The following is a 19738-nucleotide window of genomic DNA, read 5'->3' as shown; positions in this document are numbered from 1 at the left end:
GTAAAGTATAAAATCTTATTTAAAAATTATAAATAATGCAAATAACAGGAAATACTATATAGTTTAATGCTAATAGTTTCATAAGTAATTGTGTAGAATGCAAATTTCTCGCCTACTATTTTTAGAGGACCTATTTTCCCATATTCTCATATAGAATTAAAATTCCATTAACAGTAACAAGGTGATATAGGCTTTTTTATAATCTATCATTATTTAAGATTTTAAAAAGCGCTATAGTTTTCGTTTCTTTTTCTTAGTGACAGCTACCTGAAAAATATACGTTGATTAAAATTAGGTTGTAAAATTTAAATCCATGAAACATATACTCAAATATATTTTTTGATGAAAGGTCGAGTGAGTGAGTGTATGTGTGTCTGAGAGAGAATTTCCAGTAAGAAAATTAATTTTATGATTAATGTGCAGAATGTTGTCTAATAATAAAAATAAATTATATTTTAAAGTTACACAAAAGAGGTATGAATTTATAAATTTTAAATCTCAAAACAAAATATAATATTCTAAATAATGAAATACAGTTAACGTATTAAATTTAATATATTGAAGTATTTGAAAGAGACGATGTATTATTTCAATAATTAAATAATATTTACCATTTAAATATTAGTTTTTGATTTATAATATAAAAATGTTTTTATCTTTATTACTAGTCCCATATTTTTGCAAAATATTACTTAGCCATTGAATTCGTGAACTTGAGATGACTGCCAACCGAGGTTCCTTAACAATCTGCAAATCAGGCAGTGTTACTTTATAACTTATATTTGTTGATAATTATTGAAATTATGATATATATTATTTTAGTTTGAGGAAACATATGTTCATTACACACTAAATGAAAAATTCGTATAGTTTGACGTTTCGAATTTTTATAATAAACATCAACTATACATTTGACAAAATTTTTATTGACTTTATCAAATTACTAAGTTATTATTTTTAATTTTTATTTCTTTAAATGCATAAATATAATTATTTATAAGGTATAGTGAGATATAGCATAAAATATTTTTAATATCCTATTAGCTCTTACATATTAATTTTCTAATAGAAGTAACATAATAACGGTATATGTAATTGATAGTTCTTATTTTTATTTCGTTCTAATAAATACATATAACTAAAGGAGTAGGTAATGAAATATATGAAAATTATTGCAAAAATATAACGTCGTTATCGTGGCCGACAATTGATTATTTTAAGATAAATATATTAATTTAAATACGAAATGATAAGTATTTCTTATACAAACAAAATTTTAAATTTTAAATTTTTATTTTCTCTAATACACCTAAGATAGACTTATTTAATTGCTTAAATTTAGCTGTTTTAGAGCAAAGTATAAAATATTCAAAGCATGAAAAGTATTTAAATTATTCTACTGAAAACTATATTATAATAAATTCTTGATATATCACCATATTTATAACTCTAGCATTCTTTGTTTTTACATTTCTAGTTATCATTGTTGTCAATATTATATTGTGTTTTTATTTTTAAATACTGCCATTTAATATATATCTATATTTCTATTATAAATAAAAAAATTCTATCTTGAGGCGAAAGTAACTTTATTTAATTAAATTAAATAACGAAATTGCATTTCGTAATAATTAAATTATACGCAAATTATTTATATTTATAAATGTTTTGTTAAATAGTCATGTAGTTGTAGTTTTCTGGTAAATCTTATTTTCAAATATATAAAAGAAAATTCTTGAAATCCGTTTTATATTCCAATTTATATAATATTAAATATTTAAGATTTTATACCACTTTATATTAGTGAATACTCACTCTTTTGTAATTTTCATGAAACCTATTGGACCACAAGTAAACACGCAGGCTTTGTTTGAATGCTTGCCTATTAAGTCATTCAATAATTCATTAGATATAATACCACTTCTTCCTTTCCATGTACTGCTTGCTGCTGATAATACGTGCGTTACTCTTAATCTACAAATGGAAAATTAAAAGAAATACTGTTATAAATATATCGCAATAATTTTATTTTATTTATAATTCATTTTAAATTTAATACAATTTTTAATATGTAAAATTGTTTGATTTCATTTTTTGTATGTTTTTCATATAACTTCTTTTGCTATTTTTTAAAACAAATTATTTAACAATTATTCAACAATTTAACTCGTGAATTTTTTTCATAAACTAATTTTCCCACAAATAATTCAATTTGTTAAACATGGGCTGAATTTTGAGTATGAAAGTATTTGAAGTGAGTGCTGAGTATAGATTCAGTGTCTTAATAATTGTTACAGAAAATACTTTTATTGAGACAAACATAAATATTTCAGTAATTCAAGATGAAGCAAAAGTAATTTGCAAGCTCCATAAGTCAACGTTAGATGAATCTCTCTAAGGATTGTAATAAAGCTTGTAATAAAGATTGTAACTGAATATAATAAAGCATAGCCTGATCTTAAAGCTATACAAATAACATTGGTATGTATTAATTCGTACAAATTTAAAGTGTATAAAAATCGATACAAAAGTGATTATTGGAAAATTCAGATAGGATATATTTCTAAAATGTAATTTCTTATGATTCTTGTAAATAAATTTGCCTAATTATTGAACATATTAACTATATATATATATATATATTTATATGTATATATAATTTAATAAGATTTATATTGATCTAATTTAATGTACAGCATTAAATGATATACTATTAAAAAAAAATTTTTTGATTGTAGTAGTTTGAGTTTTATACAAATACAAAAGAACACAATTATATTTTTATACATACACATGAAATGATTAATTACCGTTTAGTTACATACACTTATTTCAGAATCAATGTTTGGGTATTTTAAAAATGAGTGCCTAAATACTTTTCATCAAGGCCAATTGTATAATAATGTTACCATATATTTAATGACAGACTTACTTGTATTTCTCAGAAATATGATCTAGTTGCTCAGCGTAAAAAATATTTCCTTCATTGGTATTGAAAATAATTAAATTCATATATGGTCTATAATAAAAAATAAAATTAATTAATTATTGAATAAATCACAATTATAAAAACATTAAATACTAGTAGATAAAATAAAATCTAGAAAATAAATAAAATAAGCAATTTCCAAAATTCTTATAAACATAAAGATATAAATAATAAAGATAAAAGAAATTAAATATATATATATATGTGTGTGTGTGTGTGTGTGTGTGTGTGATAAAGAATATAATACAGATATAATTAAACATAATATAGTGTGAGATAAAGATTGAAACAAATTGTAAATGGAAACAATAATTCTTTATTAGTTATTTAATATTTATAAATATTCTCTAATTATGTTCTAATTATATTAGTAATATTATTACATAATTTGATATATGAATAAAAATGTTTTTTTTTATCACCAATTTTTTCTTAATTACGTCAGATGAAAAGTCTTATAATAGATGTTGGATTGTTTTTTTTCACCAAAATTTATTTAGGTAGCACAATTTTTCATAAATATTTAAGTACCTTATTTCTATAATTTTTTGCGTATTTTATAATATGCATTAGTTTTATATTCAATATTTTCATTAAATGCAAATTTTCATATAAAATTGTGCATTTTCAAATATTTTAATGTTGTCAACTCTTTATCTGCAAGGAATTCCAGAATATCTGGAAGCAATTGGAAGAGTTATTTGTTATTAATTTAAATTAAATTATCTGAAATAATAGATTTATTTTGTTTTCTTCAATTTAATACTTAAATCGAAATTTTAACTGGTAAATCATTCTTGATATTTTTACACATTGATTACTTTTTGATCATTTGCTTTCTAATGATGTTCACATCTCATTATTTTACAATAGCAACAATGTAACATACGTGACATACGTGACGTTCTATTAAAGGAACTAATAATTATAAAGATTTTCATCCGCATGTTTTTTTTTTAAATTAAATTAAATTTTTTTTGGTAATGTAATTTTTGTATGAGTATTTAAATGAAAATATATCACATTTAGCTTCTATTATAAAAACTGAAAAACAACCGATATCGGAAACAGTATGTTTATATATATATATACATTTCTTAGCATTCGCTATAATAAATATAATTACATATAAATTGTGACTCACGTATTACGTTTGGATAGAGTTCGCTTAATAATAGATAACATAGTTGTTAATCCTGTGCCAGCGGCAAGCAAATGTATTGTTGTATACTGATCATATGCTTCCAGATAAAAATTACCGAGCGTATTACTGAGTTCAAGAACTTGCCCAGGCTGTAATGACGTGAGATTTGGTGTCATTTTTCCACTCTTGTAATGCTTTACTATAAGACAAATATAATCGTCACAATTATTGGAAGCAAGACGTACGTCAGAGTGTAGGTAGCGTGGTACTGGTGTATATAAACGTGAAACTTCAGTACCTAGGGAAATGATTAATACAAAAATAATTTTAGAAGTTAATGTTTTATTTATATCAAAGTTCTTTTATTTCTTTGTTTAGATTTTTCAATTTATATTTTTTGTACAATTTTTAAAATATTAATGTAATTTATCAATAGTTTGTTAATAATTTATAAAAATTTTGCAGTATTTACTATTGGATTCGAATCTTAAAAATAAATTGTAAAAAATCGTTAGAATAATATTAATAATTAATAGAATCTTTATCATAGTTAAAATTAATGCGGAAATAAGTCGTATGTATTTTTATTAAACACTAACAGTGTTTTAAAGTAAATTTTGTATTGAATTGCTACAATCTCAGATGATATAATTTAAAAATATTAATTTCTAATTCAGGATATAATCCTCGGACTATAATTTGTAAGTTGCATTGCTATTGAATTTGTCTGATAAAGTTGTAATTATATTTTCAGAACTGAAATTGTTGACAATTGTACGCGTCATTGAAAAAATATTTATATTCTATTTATGTATTCCTGCACATCTACACCATTTTATATTCGTTCATTCATCTTGAGCGTTCTTTTGTTATAGGAATTCATTTATATGAATTCTGCTGTCTCATGAATATGATTATAATATATGAAGGTATCTATTTATTTGGTCTAAATAATTTCTATTTATATCAATGTCAACTTTTCAAGATGTGAATTTGCCTTGCTAATTAACATAATACATTTTTACGTATAAAATTTATAATACTTATTGTATTAGAAGATCATAAATATTAGTATCTGTTCGAAATTGTGAGAACCTTTTCCCATGCCATAAAACATCTGGCAACACCTGTCGTTATGACTCGGTCAAATACAACTCATTAGGCAGCTGGAAATAATCGCTATACTCAAAAATCTAAAATATAATGGTATGCACTAGTCCCCCCCTCTTGTTGTCAAGTCGTCATGTCCATCGACAGAGGCGCGTCGAGGGCAATGAGAACGAGAATTGTTTACGTGTTGATGAATGTATATTCTTTTGTATGAATAATGAGTATGTGCTATCTTAGTATACGTTAAACCGACAATGTTTGTATTATGCGTTGGTGCCGCGCTTGTGTATGCGTCGGTTTTATCCGTGAGCATATATAATATGATTTTTAAGTTTTCACTGTTGTTTTATCTTATCACTAATGCGTTATTAATTTAAGTTTAGTTTAATGAATTTTAGAATATAGTGTCACTATTTCTTTCTTAGATTATTTATTTGATTGATTATTACGTATGTATACCGCTACAGTGAATGATAACTGTATAGAAAGCTTGAAGATGAATAGTGCACTTGTTATAATGACTGTGTAATTGTTACTAGACTGAGGCAAGACTGAATTGTTGCGCGTGAAGCGCAGCCCTTAAATATTATCGCACTATTCCTTAAACGCCGATGTTTGTTGCCATGACGATATTGGTCGTGACGTCAACAGGGCACATCCTGGATCGTTCGTTGTTTTTGTTTTGTTTAAATAACTGAATTGCGCATTCATACCTCTCCCACTTTCGTCTTTCAACTTTTCAATCCGTAACAATTACTATGATCAATATTATGGAATTAAAAACTTTATTTTATTGTTTATGGAAAATATCTAATAACAACTCAATCTCATTAATTTTGTCCTGAATATAAACTAAAAAATCGGTTTAAGAATATATAAGAAACATACAAACTGATTACTAAAAATCAAAATATTTTAGAAAGAGATAAAGAGAGGAAGGTATTTTGTAATTTATACATATCTGCCAGTCATATATTTTATATTGCGATAGTTCTGTATGATTTCAATAGATTAAGTTAAATTCGACATTTGTGACTATCTTGCTCATAATCAAAATGTTATGAATTAAATGTATTCTGAAATGTATCTATTTTACTGTTCCAGAAGGTTTGATAGGGAACGGGTGATGGAACACATATTGGTGAGTCTGGATACTAACTGTATCTAACACCAATTATTGTTTGGATATATTTATAGAATATTCATTTTCCAAAGTCTCGAATTCTTCGTGTTAACTTAAAATTACTGGTACAAAAGCTAAAGATTAGTGTAATCGAAATATGTATTCGTTCCTACCTTTTTACTTGACATATGCGATAATAGTAATATTTTAAGGTTATTCAATTTTTAATATTTTTTGGTATAAAAAGTAAAATTCATTGTTTGAAATCAATTAAATGAGTATTTAGTTATTTATTAAAAAAAATTTATTTTTATGCTTACCCATAATATTCAGTTTAACTTCGACATGCCTGCCAGGTGGAATTACTTGAATATAATTCTGGGCACGTAAAATTAAAAGATGAATTATTTTGCAAAGTAATGTATTTTCTAGCACTTCATATTTATTATACATTCGCGTTGACAAGTTCCTCTTTTCATTAGATATTATAGATATGTCTTGCATTTTCCAAATACCTTTATCTTTCTTCTTAAATACAATTTCCTTTTTTAATCATAATTAGTATAAATAAATCATTATAAAATATAATCGTTATAAATTTTAATTATTTTTAAAATAATTATACTTAGATTAATATTTTATGTATTACTCGATTTTTAAATATCGAAAAAATTGGCTAAAAATAAAAATTTTGTATGAAACTGATCACTTTCAATTATAATACAATAATTCCATATATTTAATACATTTGAATTCATGTATTTTTTTATTTTATTTATGTTAATAATGATATTTAAGCCATTGATTAAAGTCAATTTTAATTAATGACATCGCAATTTTAAAATTTTATAATGTATATATATTGGTTTTTATTTTACATTTTTTTCAAGAATATAATAGAGTTTTTAAAATATATTATTCTCGAATGTGTTAAATATAAAATTACTATGGTAAAATTAAGAGATAAAAAATAAATACCTCTGAAATTTCACTACGTTCTTGAAATGTAGGTGGCCACTCTACATCCTTGGCAAGTTTCACATTGTACGATATATTTTGAGTTTTTGCATAATAAATGTGTAATGCCAATTCTGAGTTCTCTAATTTTTTAATATGAACTTCATCTAGTGGATTATTAGATGGTATTGTATAAAAAAGAGATATACTACTCGCAGTCTGGGTATAATACATTTTAATAATGGGCAAATCATCTATGCATTCAATATTTTCTTGATTTATTTCTGATATATAAAAAAAAAGTTTATCATTAGTAACGCATAGCATGTATATTATGCTAAAAGAAAATATATTTTTGGTTTTCTTGACTGTCTACTTACCAGAATTATTTATATTTTTTTCAAAATTATATTCTGTATTTATGGAATTCTGTAGTCTACCAATAATGCACTTTTGGAGTATACTCTGATAATTTACCCAAGCGTGTATCTAAAAATAATTAAAAATATAATTATAAGAAAACACAGCTATAAAACATTTTATTTTTAACTTACTTCTTCAAATAACTTAGTGGAATCTTTCCCTGCACCTTTCATTAATTCAGATATACCACCAGGATGAAAATCCATATACAATGATATATTAAAAACTATACCTAGGAATAATCTAAATTATAATTACTATAATAAAGCTAATTTATAATTACTAACTCTATAAAATTTAAGTTAATTTATCATTTTAGTTGAAAATTAAAGCATTGATATATTATATTAATGATTTTTAATATTGTAATATAATTACAATATATTATTAATGTTATAACAATTACAGCAGATTATTAATAAGATTTGAAAATAACTTCTACCATTTTTTCGATTTCAGTTCCTGATGTTGGAAAGTCTTTTATTTAATAACATACAAGAACAAAAATACAGCACTGACAATATTAAATTTAAAAAGTACAACAAAAAATGAGCTAATTGTTTGAAACCTAAATAGTAATTTATTTTATTGTTATTCTATACATTTTTTAAATATTTGAATTTCGTAGTTATAGGAAATTGGTTGGATAATGGCGTAAATTAATGTATAGAGAAAGCTATTCAATGATTGAATAGACGAAATAATATGATAAAATTAAATAATAAAATTAACACAAGCAATTTTTTTCTGATATATTATTAATATTATACAAAAGATATTATTGTAAGTGCAATATTGGAATATCGATAAAGGTTATAGTGGTTTCAGCATGAATCATAGCGAATGATAAGTGTTCGGGATCGAAGCAGTTTAAGCAGAATTTAAAATTGGGAAAGTTACAAGCCCTCGAACATTCATGTTTGTAAACATGACTCAGCGAATTCGGGAATTCTTCTACGCCTTAAATTCGAATATAAAAGAATATTTCCGTATAGCAACGCCGATGAAGCTTCTAGAACCTCCCAAGGCTATGTCCTTCGACGCTTCTAGAACATTCCAGAGCTTCATTCTCTGACGTCTCGACAATTTGCGGCATAGCAACAGGCATCGGCGCTGTTGCCGGCGTCGCAAACTGCTACGCGAATATTTAAGAGCAGCCCGCCATGCGTCGCACACTGTACTTTTAACACCCACACAGTCGCCACGCACATGGCTCACGGTGTTTTTACTATCTACTCAGATATCAATTATAGCTCACTGTAATTCTACCATTCGCCCACTCATCTGTTATTATTAATTAGTGTACTTTAACCTATATAGTATCAGTTATCTCTTGCGACTACGAATCTTAACCGCACGCTCGATAATCAGCCTAAAAAATATACGTGCGTTATTATAAAAATCTGCAATAACAGGTTAGCAATTTAATAGTTAAGCCAAGTGGAATTGTAATCAATCAAGCCAGACACGCAGTCAAACAGCATACCCTGACGATAGTTCATAAGGTGCATCCTCTTTATTATTTGTACAAATTAGTCATCCACGCTCGAATTACGTTTCACATAAAGTCTGCCACGAAGGGTGGTGCAACACGCTCTCTCAGGCCGACCAGGCCAGAGAACGTTCTTTCACGCAGCTACAATCGAGACAGATGGAGTGTTACGGATTCAGCAGTTTTAAGCGGTATACAAAGTGGGAGAGGTAAAGACACCTGTGCTTAGTTAGAAACATATGCGCACAGAGTCATAAACACAATTTTGTGAAATCGGGAAGCTTCACTACGCAAAATATTCGAATATTACATTATAATTCCGACTAACAAGGCCGACGAACTTCCCAAGGCTAGACTTTAGTGACGTCACTCTAACAATCGGCATGGCAAGAGTGAGCCGGTAATCACTAGTTGCGCAAGCTTGTGCTAGGATATTTAAAGAACTACGCTTGACGCTCTCGTCCTCTTACTAGTTCAATCAAACACTCATCACGACAGGCTCGCCATTCTAGAGATCGGCTCCAGCCCGCACGTAAACTACGTCATCACGCTCGTTCTTACGTCTTACTAATACAACGGTTCCTGTCAACTACGTAAGCAGCAACACACTACGAACGTAGACCAATACCATCACTACATCTAATCTCACGTACACATACGCTGCAGCGCATTACGAGCGCCAATCACCACTATAGGTATAAGAGCGGTCCTCGCGCTCACTCAAGCACCGTACGCTATCTATATCGCGTTACACCGATACGAGTGAATCTCCCATTCAGTCAAGCAGTTACGTAAGACGGACATTCTACCACCACCTGACCACGACAGCGCTCATCCTACGCCAGCGGCTAAAGCGGCCCCAACTTGCTGCCCCTACAGCACGAGTCTCCCACTACTACTACTCAATCATAAGGAGAAGGGGACCCAAGCTCCAGGCTATCAAGAATACACTTACAGACTTATCGCCACTAACGTTGATTGAAGAAACTCTCATCTATTCATTGTCACATACACTCATTTTGATATCCATAGATCATTGACTATTTATTATATTTAATATATTCAATAAAGGGAAAGACAATAAACTCTAAATGCAGTATTGAATTATTGCATTACCCCTTCCACTTGCCAGCAAGCCTCCACCCGCCATCACAGGGAGGCTTTTAGTCTGATTCCAAACATGGAGCAACACGCTCTCTCAAGCTGACCAGGCCGAAGAACGTTCTTTTACTCAGCTAAAATCGAGACAGATGGAGCAACACGTTCTCTCAGGCCGACCAGCGTTCTTTCACCCAGATAATCCGTTTAATTACATAATCAGGTTCAGACTACCGTTTCTCAAGTAGTCGACTATAACTACCTATTATTAAGTCCTTCCGTCCTCGAAGGACCTGTTTATCATTTATTGTTCTTGCGTGTGACTAACTCTCCAATACTACTATACTCCCTTTGGAGTATGATCGATTTACGTAACAACTACGCAGAGAATAACATATTCTCTCCTTTTAAGTATGCATACTCTCCCTATTAAACATTATTGATTACCATCACCATCTTCCCATGCTCATTAATGAGCATGGTCGATTTCTCATACCGATCTTTACATCAGCATAGATGTAATACTCAACATCCACAGTAATTTCCATAGCATCAACGACAACCAAGGACACAAGGAAGCACCCTCACCACTGCAATAGAATACATTTCTCTCTCTCTCTTACTTGAAGCAATCAACAAAATGCAATATTATAATAATTCATAAAACAGAATAAAACAATATCTTTATTCAAAATATATATTTCATAATATATTCAGCCCTTCCACTTATGCCTTTTCCTCCTAATCGCTACGGCGAGAGACTAATCCACTGAATTATTGAATTGATAGTTCGAGCCACATAACAAACACTCAATTTCGAACAATGAGCCAGCATAAATAATTTAATGCAAATTACTTCTTTATATCCATTTCAAAGCTTTTTTTATGGATTACAGCAGTTTTAAGCGGAATGCAAAGTGAGAGAGGTGTGAGCGTGCGAACATTTGTTTTGTAAACATTGGCCAACGGACTCAAAGAATGCTTCTAGCCGAAAAACTCGAATATACAACTATAATTCCGAGAAATAATAACAAATGAACCCTACGAAGCTATGTCCTATTGACGTCACGACAAATAGCGACATGGTAACACCCACCGATGCGCTATCGGCGCAGCCAGTTCGTACGAGAATATGTAAGGTGCTGCACGTGTCGCGATTGCTTCTTGCTAGTACCAATCCCGCACTATCGACATCGGGCTCGCTATCCAACCCTGCAATCGCCATTATGAGAGCATGGCAAGAATCAAGCAACCTAAGGAACTAATAGCGATGCCACAACTATATTGGCACCCACGCCTCCGTAAGCAACGCAGACGCACGTTCCTTACTACTTCTTACTAGTTAACAAGCACCCATCACGACAGGACCGCCACTCTACACTCGCGGTTTACGCCCGCATGTAAGTAACGCCGACGCTCGTTCTTACGACTTACAACATTAATGAAAAATACTCATCTATTCATTCTGTCATACACTCATTTCGATATTCATAGATTATTAACTATTCATTATTTATTATATTCAATAAAGGGAAAGACAATAAACTCTAAATGCAGTATTGAATTATTGCATTGCCCCTTCCACTTGCCAGGAAGCCTCCACCCACCATCATAAGGAGCTTTTTAGTCTGATCCCAAGCAGCTTTGATGATAAAAAATATTGTTATAATTTTCATTGCAACTATGCTATATTCTTCTTGTTAAACAGAGGTTTAAAATAAGACAGACTATCAACACTTCAATAACAATTTTCATATTATAGTATTTTTTATTCCAATTAATATACTGCTGTTACTTATAATTTGTAATAAAAATTTAGTAAATATTAATTTTAGAAATTTGAATTATTTTACTTAGAATAAATTTAAGTTAATAAAACTATGTATAAATGCATTCTTTCTATAGATTTATTTTAATTCACATAAAAAATTTATTACAAATAAAAGTAAAATGTATAAATATGAAATTATTAAAGATTTTTTCATAGAAAAAATAGACAATTATTATTAATACATAATACATAAAACTCAAATATATATTAACATATAGAATAGGAATATATGAACATTTTGATAAATTTAAATTCAAATTTTATAAAAAGAATATTTAATTCATTAAAATAAAAAACTGAAATTTGCTTACTTACCTCGTATTGCAATCCATGCATCATTCTGTTTATTATGTTTAGCCAATTCAGAGGGTGTAACTACAAGAAACTGACTACCCACTCCTGAAAGATCTTGGCCAGATGCCCCTAATCGCATCCAATCCATTAGGCTGTGACCACGAGCTAGGGCTATTTTATTCCGTGGAATTTCTATAAAAGAAGGACAATTAGGAAAAATTTTAGTAATATTAATAATTCAGAATACTATCATGAAATACAATTATGAGTAATTATATTGACTGTTATTCCAAATATAATATATAATTTATAATCCAAATTATAAAAGTGGCTTAAATTTATTGAACTGTTTTTTTTCTATTCTGGTTCACTGTAAACAACTGCAACTTAATGAAAAAGGATAAATGTACTTGACCCAATTAGAAAGCTCTGTTCTTTTAAATAGAAAAACATTATTTCACTTATTAAATACACGTCTATCTTATATGGCTCATTTACATCCGTATGTACTCTGAATCAATATCTTTATAGTCTCTAATAATATAGCAATGCAATATTGTTTCTCTTGGTAAGCTAATAATATGATAATGATTTATTATTACTAAACTTGCTAATTCGATGGTGTTGGTATGGCTTAGTGATGGCTAATTAACGATCTTACTAATATGAATTTCTAATTACTTAATTAGAATAGATATATCTTAAATATTGTAGATTCAGTATTTCTCAAAGAATTGCAGTTGAAACAACAGAGTTAAGAATTCCAAATTACCAAGATGAATAATTAATTGAAGTGAAAATTCACTATCAAACAATAGTTAAAATTTTAATATTTCTATACATCACATTTATTAGTTAAAATAACGAAAATATGTAGACTGTGTTGAAGTTATACTCGCGAATTAAAAATTGCGAAATTATAAAAATCATAAGTTTACTATCAATTATCACAAATTAAAAAATGATTTAATATTTATAATGCGAAGAGGAAACTGCTTGTTATCACTTTATTTTTTGTTCTCTTCACATTCATACATCCTATTTTAGTTTCAATTAAGTAATTATTTTTTAAATAGATAAATCTATTTTCAATCTAGAAGATTAAATTTAATTTAAAAGAAGATTTATAAATAAAAATAATTTTTAAATATTACAATAGAAATAAAATAACGAGTATTTATATAAATTATCAAAAATTACCCGTAGAAGAAGCAGAAGAGCTTGTCGAAGGCGCTTGAATTAAAACTGTATCTTGTAACTTTGCATGTATTATTTCACTAGGTAAGAGTAATGTATTTGTCGCCAAAAGATTTACAGCTGATGAATTTGATGACTTTGTGTTTAGATTTTTTATTCTATCTCGAAATTCCAACGTTGTAAGTGTTGTAGTTGCACCTACATTGGTTGGTTTATCGTCGACTTTATTTAAACATTGAAAAAGAGATGCCTCGATGCTATCTTGTTGAGAGTTTTGACCACTCTCCATGGCAAATATATGTCCTAAAAAAAAAAAAGAAAAATATTTGTGGACAAATTTAGTACTATTACTTATTGAACATAATAAATATTTAAAGTGTTTTCTTTGAAATAAATTTATATTTTCTACTTTTAAAATAGTTTATATATAATTATATTACTTTTTTAATTATAAAAAATCATAATAATCTGTATGTAATAAGTGACTACGTTGTTGATAGTAGTTCATACTTTCAAAATAAATACCATATTGTTTCTATTTTTATATAGTGTTTTCTTATTTACATTTATTTCTAATTATAACTTTGCTAACAACTCACTATTGAAATGACAGTATATACTGGCAATATACATATAATTGTAAAATAACAGTAAACTTAATGAATAATAGAACTCAAATAGTTTTGATGGAGATAAATTAAAAATTAAAATCTTAAATACTATTCTATAAACACGGAAATTGTTTTAAATAAATAATTACCTATAAACATCACAAATATTACCTATAATCAAGAGAATAGATTACCTATATTATCTGTGTAATCAAATAATAATAACAGGTCTATTATATAATTTACATTTATTATCAATAAATATTTAAACAATACATTTATAATATTAGAATAAATATATTAATATATATATAGATAATATATATATTAATATATATATTAATAAATATAGAATGAATATAATATTAGAACAAAATCAATGGATATAAAATGGGAAAATTATAAAAATTAATATAAAAAAATGATAGAAACATAAAAAATTCATAATTATTATCTTATATTAATGTTTATTATTTCAAATATTAAGTATTATCTATAATATGTAAATTATGATTCCAGTGAAAGTATTTGCATGATAAATGAAGGAAATAATAAAAAATTCATTAATTAATTTTAATATTAATAGTATTTTAAAATCTATTATATAATAATTCATCATTATTAATAAAAGGTAAGTATTATATTTTACTCTTACTTTCAATTTAAAAATATGAAATATTTTAAAACAATTTGTATTAATCTTGTAGTTTCAGTCGTTATTTATATAAAATATCCAAGACAAAATACATTAAATATATATAATCTTTTAATAATAGAAATAAAAATATACTTATTAAATTCATGTATTAATTGTTGTACAATAAATTATATATAACACAAATATATTAATTTAAAGAATAAAACAATTTAAATCAATATTAGATAATTTATTTGAATTTTCTATGTATACAAAAGCTAAAGTTAAACAGAACTATGTTATATATAAATGCTTAATATTCTTGTCAAATATCTGTAAAGAAGTCACTATATTTTGTGACATATTAACTGCATAGTATGATACTGGTGATAATTATAGGTTAATTTATATTAAATCAATTATCATTTTATTTATAATTCTAATAACTTCACAAAATCTACGTATACCATAAACAAGTAATATTATTTTTAAATATGTTTAATTCCATTAAATTTGTTATGTATATATTTCAAATATATCAATCTTCTAATAATTTTATAAAGTTAAATTTCTTTTTTTATTTATCTAGTCTGATTTTAAAAATAATAAAAAATCGTAAAATAAGAAAAAAAATTAATAATAAATATCTGTATATTATTAAATACTACATATTCAACAACAATAAACTTAATAAAAATTGGATTTTATTTGCTAAACAAATGCAATTACCTTTATTCAACTATTTGATTCGATCATATAAAAATCTTAAAATTGTCTAATCAAGGGCAGCATGAACTTATTAACTAAAGTTTCTTTTAATAAAATTTGTTTCCTTTATTTCCTATGCACAATAGAAATTTAGGTATTTATTGCATAAGCGCGTAATCTAAAATTGAAATTTAGAATGTATTCCAAATACTATAATCATAGCTAATTAATTTTATTATTAGAATATGAAATATTGTATTCGAAGTGTATATTATAATATAGTATCATATAAATATAATACATTAAAAAAATTGTTAATTTAAAAAAAATGAATGAAATTTAATCATTTTAATTTTTAATTATGGCATAAAATTAAAAATATATATTACAGACTTGAACCTCATATAACAAAATTAAATATGTATTCTTTTTCATCTACAGTCGAATGTAATTTTAAAATAATTTAGTTATTTTATTAAATTTTATATTAATCTTTTTTAATTAGGACCAATGGAAAATTATATTATTTGAATAGATTTTCAAATAAAATTAATAAAGATATGTTTGCAAGTAGCATAGCAATATTACATTACTTTTTGAATGCCGTGTACAATTAGTAAATCAATCGACTTTGGGTTTTGTTGCAACGAAACTAACGTTAGAAAAAAGAGGTAAAGTATAATATTAAAAGACACAATCAAATTTAGAATTATTTTTCATTATATTGGTCTCCCTTATTGAAGCTGTGTATCTATATTATTCATATAATTACTTAAAAAATTAAAGCTAATATTTTTTACAGAACTTATAATTATATAATATTATATTTAATATTATATTCTGTAGTGATGAGAAATTAAATTAATTAGAAATTGCACGGAAACTTATTAGAATACGACCCTTATTTGAATTGGAATATTTACTTACTTTTATTCACATATTTAATTATTAATGTATAGTTGATAACTAAAGATTGTTAAAAATTAAATTTGTAAGTTAATGGTAAAAATACCACCAGGTGATGAGCGCGTGGTCGCGCATTCTTTAAATAGTCAACTCAATGACGCAGTAAGTCAAAGCCAGACTTCAATATATCGACTGATCAACAGTAAGGACATTTTCCAGAAATCCTGAAGATTTCTAAGGTTTATAATCAATGATACCTGTGTGTGACTAGCTCTTCTACCGTTCCCATAAATAAATAAAGATACAATTGATTACTCAACATATTCCATTAAACATCTTACACCATATCAAGTATAGTTATTCATACATCAAACATACTTGATTCAACTACCATCTTCTCATGCTACCTCACAAGCATGATTGACTGACGACATCAGCTGATATTTACAACATCAGCATTACTTCAACTTCAAGATACTTACTTATATCCATAGAACTACAATAATTTAAGAATACAAGAACACACCCTCATTACTTCGATAGAATTATCTCTCTCTACACAACAGTGCAATATTATTATAATCATTTACAAATAATAAACATTGTTTTTACTAAATACATAATATTTTTCAGCCTTGTCTGTTATTGTTTCCTTTAAAATTATCCTGCCGAGAGACTAATCCACTGAACTATTGAATTGGCAGTTCGAGCCATAAACTAACCCTTTAAAATCGAACAAATAGTTAGAAGGTTTATACTTTTTATATAGACATATATATAAATACAGGAGAGAAATAGATATAGAAAATAGGAACATATAGAAATATTTATTTACATAAAAAAATTTAGATAGTTTTGTTTGTTAATTGGTAATATGCTTCAGATTTTATTTTAAAGAATTTATTGAATAATATTCATTATGAAAATATGAAATGAAATGAAATTATTTACCATAAATCTTATTGTTTTATCTGCTTCAATAGATATAGAATTTAAACATCAAATCAAATCACTAATGCGTGGTGGAATAATATAAGTTTCTTAAAAATTGAAAATTTCTGAATTATAATATTCTTTTATAGCGTAAAATATCTAGAATTTAACTAAAAGATATACGTTAACTCATTTTTAAATTCAAAATAACATTTAATAAATAAAAATAAAATAACCATTTATTTTAATTATTAGATCAAAGTAGTTTGTATGTGTTCGAGATTGCGAGAAAAGTTTCTTGCCACGACTTCCCACGGTCGTTGGACACTCTAGACATACATCTGGAAAACACCAATGAATTTATTCTTGCTTATCTAAAAACGTGCTCATGCTTTTCCGGAGCAGTTAAACTATTTTTTTGCAACCGAAAACCCCGCACGTGCCACAACAAGCAATAGGCGTACGTGCGCACACGGCATCTTAAGACAATGCCTACATTGTTGTTCGAAATTAGTGATGTAATTCTTGGCTCGAACTGCCAATGCTTCAATAGCTAAGTTTGCCGCCCGCCCTAGCAGACGCCTGAGAAAGAGATAGGTGGAAGGGCTTGTACAAGAGTCGTAGGTGTTGATTAATTATACATTTATTATACAATTTATTACACAATTTATATATGGGTGTTGTAGAATCTTCTTGAGTCTAATGTGAAGATACGAGTTCTTGAACGGTTTCTTATATGGGATGTTTCACTACACAAGATGCTCTTGAGATCGTTTATGTGATGTTAAATTGAAAGATTGTAAAGACAAATTATTACTGCACACTCCTTGTTAGAGAGTGTGAGATAATGTTAATGGTCGTGTTATGCCGGTTTTGCAGCCAATAATTGAGTAGATAGCGCGGATATGTGTTCTCACAGCGATACCGTAGTCTTGATCTAATCCAGGGGTGAGTGGTTCACCACGGCACGTGGCAAAGCAAGTGCGTGCAGGATGATCCTTGTACACACAGGGATGCAGTAATCTTGATCTAATCCAGGGGTGAGTGGTTCACCAGGGCACGCGGCAAAGCGAGAGCGTGCGGGATGATCCTTGTACTCACAGGGATACAGTATTCTTGGTCTGGTCAGTGGGTCATCGCAATATACTTGTCTCTAATTTATTAATGCGTACTACTGCGTTGCGTTCTCCTCGGACTGGGCTTCTCTAGGCGAATAGCCCTTTTTACTTGACTTTTCCTTCGATACAGCCTTTGGCTTGCCCACGCCAGCAACTTGTTCGAATTTTACCCGCAGACAGCTGCCCTCGACTGTATTGTCCCTACCTTTAAGGCCTCTTGCCATGAGTCCCCAATCAAAGAACTTCTGGTCTTAGTTTTCCAATCAGGGCTCTCCGCTTTTTGCTGCATGATGAATGTGCACATCCTTTTCCCACTTCAGAAGAAATTAGGCTTAGACAATGAGAATATCGAAGGAGTATCTCTGGCGGGAGCGCATATTATGAAAATTGCCCCTCTCTGGGCCTCAGCGTGGTGGGGGTTGATTCTTGGTCAAGCGTCTTCGCTTGGCCTATGCAAGCGGCAACATTTGGTGTACTTGACAACAATGCATGCTTGCTGGTGGCATTGAAGGCACACGTCTGGCGCAGATTGCCGAACGTCGCACGTGCCGAATTTCGGGTTGCAATGAATTTTAGGAAATGTTTTACACTCGATTGTTTTCATATATCTTAAGCCTCAAATTATTCTCGCGTAAACAAGCTAGTCGGGTTTTGATGGTAAATAGCAAGGGTCGTTTATTGCATTAAAAACAATGACTAAATCTGTGGCGCGAAGCATAATAGAAGTGGATGTTTACGAGTATTTTTCAGATGTACTAAGTCGAATCTTGTCGATCGCGTTAACCAACCGACAACGCCCTAGAAGCCCCCAAATCGCGAAGTCCCAGAGAAGGGAAAGACAACCAATGGTAGTAGTTTTCCCCTTTACGGTACTTTCTAGACTAAAACCCGGAAAGAAGTGGATAATGAAGTCTTGCATGATTCATCATGCTGCCCAAAGTCAAACTCTAATTGGATAAAGGAAAGAAGAAGGGGTCCCTAGTGGAACCGGGTCAGTGAACTATTTAAGATGGACAATGCAATGTACCACCACTTATTCTCACCACAGATAAGTCACGACTGCTCCCGAGTAGGAGGAACACGGAAAAAGTCGATCAGCTGAGTCTTGTAAAATATCTTTCTGCGGCTATGATTCAATGTCCAGTTACATTTAGTCTCATCAAGCTC

General features: G+C 28.4%; 1 protein-coding gene across 1 annotated transcript; it reads right to left on the bottom strand.

The window, feature by feature from the left end:
- Positions 1 to 634: 634 nt before the first annotated feature.
- LOC105365980 (cytochrome b5 reductase 4) lies at positions 635 to 15782 on the bottom strand. The gene is made up of 11 exons (XM_011504280.1): positions 15636 to 15782; positions 13662 to 13961; positions 12483 to 12653; positions 7878 to 7978; positions 7704 to 7812; positions 7345 to 7604; positions 6687 to 6909; positions 4134 to 4431; positions 2933 to 3019; positions 1816 to 1974; positions 635 to 747 (listed from the first exon to the last, which is right to left on the bottom strand). The coding sequence occupies exons 2-11, from the start codon at positions 13945 to 13947 to the stop codon at positions 693 to 695; spliced, it is 1749 nt and encodes a 582-aa protein (XP_011502582.1). The 5' UTR covers positions 13948 to 13961; positions 15636 to 15782; the 3' UTR covers positions 635 to 692.
- Positions 15783 to 19738: the final 3956 nt, after the last annotated feature.

The sequence above is a fragment of the Ceratosolen solmsi genome, unplaced genomic scaffold (assembly GCF_000503995.2).
Source record: "Ceratosolen solmsi marchali unplaced genomic scaffold, CerSol_1.0 scaffold19, whole genome shotgun sequence".
In the NCBI taxonomy this organism is placed as follows: Eukaryota; Metazoa; Arthropoda; class Insecta; order Hymenoptera; family Agaonidae; genus Ceratosolen; species Ceratosolen solmsi.
Note: the sequence above shows the minus strand (reverse complement) of the source record. Positions and strands in the feature narration are given on the sequence as shown.